The sequence below is a fragment of the Triplophysa dalaica genome, chromosome 15, assembly GCF_015846415.1.
Source record: "Triplophysa dalaica isolate WHDGS20190420 chromosome 15, ASM1584641v1, whole genome shotgun sequence".
In the NCBI taxonomy this organism is placed as follows: Eukaryota; Metazoa; Chordata; class Actinopteri; order Cypriniformes; family Nemacheilidae; genus Triplophysa; species Triplophysa dalaica.
The window spans coordinates 13,392,145-13,398,955 of NC_079556.1; the positions used below are offsets into that span (position 1 = coordinate 13,392,145).

The window sequence follows — 6,811 nt, forward strand, 5'->3', positions numbered from 1 at the left end:
GAATCAAACTAAAGCTAATGCTGACTGTCTGCTGAGCTTTCTTAACTCCCTGCATCTGTTCTACAGCTCGGAGACCTGTTATTATAGTCATTAGCTGAAGACAACGTCTTAACATCTGTTAACTTTGGCTTCACAAAGTGGAAATGGTTTGATCCATGAGTGATGTGTTTACACGTGGGACATCAATTAAGCAAGAACAAAAAGAGCAGTAGTTTAAAACAGACATTTAATGTATACAATGTTCAGTTCAATTACAAAAAGAAGAAACGTGAAACATCATTCCGTGCTGCTATAGCAGACAACGTTTTACACAAATTAGTAGTTTCTAAATTGTTTGGTCATGTTTTCTTTGGTTTAGCTATAGGTGGATAAAATAGTGGCATCCGTGCCTCTATAAACACCGTTTCAGAGGGAGTAAACCTGTAAGTGGAAAAAGATAGAGTTATTGATAAGTTTTATGTAGAGCAAAACAATTAATCTGTTTATAGTATATGGTATATGGTTAGCTCACCTAACAGTCTATTTAAATGTGTGGCTCTCAGAACCACCACGTCCAAACCCTAAAAGACGAAGAAAAAGGGGGAAACATTTAAGGTTATTATTATTAAGGTTATAGATATCAACAGATAATGGTGCCTGCTTGATTTCTAGAGCTAATAATGCTAGCTTTGCAGGATATTGATTAGAAAGAAACTGCATGGATGATAGAATTTGAGCAATGTTGACTCAAAATGGAATGTATGGGAAATTAGAATAATGACATATACAAAGGTAAGACATTAATAAACTACATTTCATGGTTAACATCTATGTAATTAAGTGAGTGATATGCAAGTTACGACTTTAAAGTTCAACTTTACAGTAACTCTCCCAGTTAATGGTTACTAATGTTAAGCATATATTATCATCAACGTATTTGATGGTATTATTGCAAAACTTGTCATGCCCATTATATATTTACATTATAAAAAATTGATTTGAGGATTTTCTGTGATAATTTACAGCAAGGTTGTGTTTGTTAACATAGTTAATGTAATACAAGAAGAATACTTCTAAAGCTTTTCATTTTTAGTGGTTATGTTAATTTAATCAAACATTAATGCACCATAAATTAACATGAACAATTTTAATGTCATTAACTCTTTCGCCGCCAGCCTTTAAAAAAAAAGTTGCCAACCTACGCCAGCGTTTATTAACATTTTAACCAAACTTTATTGGCTCACAGTACATTTTCTGTAAGGAATATATGGACAAACAATACGTCCAATGAAAGAACAGAGCTCTCGGCTTTAAAACAAAAGAAACTGTATTCTTCTATCTTCATTTGTTCTTTTTATCACTCCTTAGATGTTTGTAGGTTTCTTCAAAAATGCATCACTTTGATTAAGCAGCTGAGGTAATTAACGTTTTTTGTCAAAGATTCCGCCCAGATTACACTCAGAACAAACTTAAAAAACCGATAAGAAACATACATTCTAGGATCTGGTATTAATAGCGTGTGTAATAGCGCCACCTGCTGTTAAACAGTACAAACACTGATTGCCGCAATAACTCGTCTTTGGCGGGGAACCGTTTTTTTTATATGACAGATATATCTCGTCAATGGCGGTGTAAATGCTGAAAACCATAATGCTTATTGTTATTCGTTTTAGGTAATGCATTTGCTGATGTTGACAAATACAAGCTCATTGTAGTGTTTTCTCTTACAGCACCATTTATACAACATTCCATTGTTATTCCAAATTATTCATTTTTAACTTCATGTTTACAATCTTGCAGACAACTTACAGGTAGTAGGATTGATGCATAGATATATTTATTAGTGTTATGAACACAATGATTGTCCAATTGTTGTTGTGGTTGGAACACCTGGTGTACTTGTATTTTGTAATAACACTACAGTATATATCCTTTGCTTGCTTCCCTTACACGCATATACCGTAAAGCTGTTTCGATTCAATTCAATATTGTGAACTGCTTTATAGAAATACATTCTAATTGGATTGAAATTTGTACTTGATGGCCTTAAACAAAGTAAACAAATATTTAATGTAGCCATTTCAATGATGTAAGAGTTTACAAGAGTGCCAGGAACACATTTATATTGAGAGTCACTGCATAATGCAAGAGTTGATTTCCACAATCTATTATAGAACTGCTTACATCTATTCTATGACTGACTGTCTCACAACAGTCCTGAACAGTGGTTTTCAACAGGGGGGCCCCAGCTGAATTTTAAGGGGGCCTCAAGATGATTAATATTTTATAATTAGACAAAATAACAATTGAAATATATTTAAACAGAAATCTTTTTATAATAAGTAAATGTCTTTCTATTTGATGTCAAGCTCTGAAATATTTTATTAAATAGAAATGTTTAGTTTTTGTGAGTGGAGGGGACCCTTTGAATATTGTTGAATACAATGGGGGGGCATTGGAATTAAAAAGGTTGAGAACCCCTGACCTAGAAGTTTATGAAATAATCAATCACTAGAATTCATCATATGATGCTTTAGTAAAAGGATAACCATAAAGCACAGTAAAACAGAGCAGTCATCCATGACACATTGCTGATTGGTGACTCACCTTTGGGTCCAAAGAGCGCAGAGTAGCATGGGTTGTTACAATAGGGCTTCCCTTCATGCTGTGATGTAAAACACATTTGTCAGTTCAGAGAACATAAATGGACTTGAATAGGGTACATAATACGCTGACAGTGTAACCCCATGAAGTGTGTGTTTATGTTGGGTGTTTGTGTGCCAAAAGTTAACATCTCGGCTCTGTTGGGAAATGGGATTTTCTAAAGCTTACCTCTGCATGTGAGCCCGCCGAGAGGGTCTTATTGCATTTCTCGCACTTCAGGCAGGGTCTGTGCCAGTCTTTGCCAAGTGACGTGACTCTCTCCGCTGAAACACAACGATGAACATCATTAATTCAGACTTATGTGGAAACACTATAACCAGGAAGAAACTGAACCTGCACTTGCAGAACACAGCCGATTTCTTCCATATCAGGGTGTTGAAAACAGAATAAATTATGAATTCTGCTGTTAATGCCCAGAAAATGGCCATTCTCTGACAGCACTGTGAAGAATCTCTAGTTTATGAGATGTCTTTATAAAGGGGTGGGAAGGTACAAAGTCATCTAGACATGGGCCTATTTGAGGCTATTATGTTGTTCAATTGAAGTCAGGACAACTTGTAATGTCAACAAAGTTCAAACCCAAATCTGGAATCATTTCAGATCCGGCAGATTGCCTCTGTATGCAGTCCAGCGAGCTGGAACGAAGAAGACAAGTCTTGTCTGATCAGTATGTTCTTTGCTCAAAGTCTCACTCGCGGGACACTCCCGAAAGAATTTATTCCTCCCTTCCCTTACAAAAGATTGCGATAAAGAAGTCTTTATCTTCGGCAGAAAGAAACAGCCCTCATGGCGAACATCGTAAAAGAAGTGGGAAGATGAGACAGTTTTGCATGCTTGGACGACTCCTGCAGAGGATATTCTCCATTTGTTCCTTTTACGAGGGAGGTTTTGGACAAGCACTTGGGTATCATGGACGCCAAAGCTTGTCTGTAAGCATGACCATGTTACAAAGATTTATGGTTCCCAGACAAGAAAAGCAATTAGTTTAATCCTACTTCCAGTTTTTTGGCATAAAGACGCAATGGATGCACAAAGGGCGTCTTTAACGTGCATGTTAAAAATGAGATGAGGTGTTAGAACAGGCTCCAGACATGGGAGACACAGTGTTGAGTGCTGTAGGAAATTACATGCAGTACATGCTGTGCTATGCTACTTGTCTGAATTGAGACAGTAAGTCATGTCACATACAGGAAGCTCTTTTGTTCAGTGCTGGATTCTGAACACATGATTCAGACATGGAAAGTTCCATGTGAGAAAAAACATTTGGAAAGGACAAACAAGGCAGAATGGAATTCATATAAGACTGGGGTTGGGAGCAGCAGTCTGTTGCAATACTGCCAAGATTGCGTTTGGTCATCTGAACCACACCTAAGGCTGTAATTACTTGACTTCCTTCAGCAGGCCAGTACACACTAATCTCTTAAATTTGGTAGATTGGACTGTATGAATACAAAATGTTCTGGACAGAGAGTAAAATCAACAACTCACTGATTTGAATCTAGTCTTTCTGTGTGCCATCTATTTTTAAGAAATAAAATATGGCATTGGAGTTGCTTTTTAGAGGTTTTTGCAGGTTTATTGCAGTGACCTTAAACTTGCTTGAAGCTGTGCTGGTTTTGTTTTCTTGTTGGTTTGTTGGCACAGTCAGAATAGCAACATAAGCTCAATGAAAGTGATTGCATGACTAATAACAGTTGGGGGCAGTGTTTAAAAAAACTGTTTAAAAGGGATAATTTTTACAATGATATCTGCTTCTGCATTTACTATTCAGTCAACTTCACAAATGACACTGGTTCAATAAATCGCGCTAAACCTGTGGGTTTAGGCAGTATGAGTTGCATGTAATAAATTGTTCGCATTTAATAGACCATGCATGCTTTTTTTAAGTAACCACATATCAGTTCTCTTCTTTTATAAATTACTTCAAACGCTAGAAACCGAATTATTTTCATTACAATCTTTTATCTTCGTTATAGGTTTTAACTCCATCCCTAAGAGGCTGCTGTATTTTCAATCACAACATTAAATAAATCACAGTAAATGATAAGAGTATAGCACATTAAGGCATATTAAGTAGTATTGTAAAGCTTCCGAATAGCATTACAACAGTAAATGTAAACTATTAAACAAACACATACAGAATTTGGTATAAGATAAGAAATGTAGGATGGGTGATGCTCACCTCTCTATTATCTATCATCTTTTGTTATCTCAGAGGAAATCAAACTAGTATAAATAACACGTAACTCAATGATACCTAACGGTGAACTTAAAAGTACACGTGGATTAAAATATATGTAACATTAAGAGCTGCACATTAATATAGACTGTGCCAAAATGACATTTGTCCACTTGAAGACAAAAGCATAAAAAATCCCTGTTTATTTTGGCTTAGATATAATGTTTATTGACAGAATGGAAATACAGGAGAAGGATAGTCAATATAAAAGAAAGGAAAAACCCCAAGCCCAGTCCTGCAGAAGAAACAGCTGCAAGTGAGTTTAATCCGATTGCATGGTCAAAACTCTACTTGCATAAGAGAAATGTACACATGTCATATTTCTTTTATGCATCATTGCAACTTAACATAACAATAGACATTTCAGTAAGTCCACAAGGACTCCCTTAAGGAAGCAGGTATTTCATTTCCATACATGTAAAATAATTACTAATTATATCTTTTCTGATGCATGTTAGCATTAGGGGTGAGGTCTTTGAAAATAGCTCCTGTCCGGTTGTGGTGTACTGGTGCATTAAAAATTCAAATAAGCTGACTAAAGAAGACATGCAAACATGTTACTTTACAATGTAAAATAGTACATTTGTTAACATGTTTTGCATTTTAGCCTAGGGAGTATTGGCCAGTGCATTCATATATGTTCATACTTATTTTGTGTTTTACTTTTAACTATATAACAATGTCTTTTACACGTTTAAAAAAAAATGTTTTACTAGTACTGTAGACTTGTCTAATTTGAGGCTACTCTGAAAACACTTTCAACAAACATGTGCAACTTTTTCAAATAGTTTCAAACAGGAAGTATGTTCATCATGTTTCAGTTGACAGCAGGCTTCCTTGTAAATCCCTTGAGCTCTTATTGAATCATTTTTTCCGACTAGTTTACATTATGTTTAGAAATATAACGAACACATGCTAAATGTCAATTTCGTTTATATTTTAACGTAAACTACATACAGATACGAATAGTTTGTATTTATGTAAATTTCCTTACCAAAGTATACTTCCTTTTCGCACTTGGGGCATTTAGGCATGTTTGCTGTATTTTAGTTCCCTGAAGGAGAAAAGTCCTGATTGTAGAGAGTTGAGATGGAGAAGAGCAGCGTCCACCTGCAAGCAGCCACGCCTTTGGTTTGAGCACATCTAATCGACAGTCCTTATATATAGCGCTGTGAAAAGAGTTTGCACACGGCGAGAGAGGCATACCGAGAGCGCGCGTAGTGTGCGCGCGTGCACAAGAACGCGTCATGAGTTATCATCATGAGACCCGGTTGTAATGTACACTGTTTAACTTGTTAACGTTTATAGCAGATGTAGTTTCCCAGCTGTAAATGAAATTTAAAGTGAAATATGGTTTCTCTATTTATATTTGGGAAAATATGCCTGTAACATCTATTTCTTTTTAATGATGAAACTGGATATGTTATCTTTAGATTTTATACATACTTGTTCAAATCATGTTATTTAATTGTTTTTTATGACTTTTGTTATATTCTAACTATATTATAAAAAATATGACAATGACAATAACAACAACAGCTAGGTGTGTCCAATATTTTTTTCTATCCATAGCTGCTCCTCAGTTGTGTGTCCCTTTTCAAAGCACAAGGAAGAGAAAAATTGCGTTGATTTGACTATATGCAGAAAGTTGTGCAAATGTAGAGCTTCGTAATTGTTTATGAATAGCTTTGATCAGGTTTTCGCTGAAAAAAATCTACGGACAATCAGTGCTTGTTTGAAATGGACAGAAAATGATATGGTCTATACCAGGTACAACCTCAGTTCTATTTCTGCGGGATTGTCCTTTACATACATGACCATTGCCATAAATACACAGAACGTACACACAATAAACTTTCTTGTCACCTGGAATAGGTGGTGCCACCATCTGATGTCACTAGACACACCAAAGCATCAAAAACATTTTTT

The 6,811-nt window shown here is 35.7% G+C and overlaps 1 protein-coding gene across 1 annotated transcript; it reads right to left on the reverse strand.

Annotated features, from left to right (window-relative positions):
- Positions 1-209: 209 nt before the first annotated feature.
- Positions 210-6,071, reverse strand: crip1 (cysteine-rich protein 1). The gene is made up of 5 exons (XM_056768501.1): positions 5,877-6,071; positions 2,812-2,906; positions 2,587-2,644; positions 512-560; positions 210-420 (listed from the first exon to the last, which is right to left on the reverse strand). Exons 1-4 carry the CDS (start codon positions 5,914-5,916, stop codon positions 520-522), a joined length of 234 nt encoding a protein of 77 aa, XP_056624479.1. The 5' UTR covers positions 5,917-6,071; the 3' UTR covers positions 210-420; positions 512-519.
- Between the last annotated feature and the right edge of the window lie 740 nt (positions 6,072-6,811).

Coding starts and splice junctions, on each gene's coding strand:
- crip1 (XM_056768501.1), bottom strand. CDS start 5,916: ATGCCTAAATGCCCCAAGTGCGAAAAGGAAGTATACTTTG. Junction 2,907..5,876: donor CGAAAAGGAAGTATACTTTG/GTAAGGAAATTT, acceptor GTTGTGTTTCAG/CGGAGAGAGTCACGTCACTT. Junction 561..2,586: donor TGCGCTCTTTGGACCCAAAG/GTGAGTCACCAA, acceptor TTCGTCTTTTAG/GGTTTGGACGTGGTGGTTCT.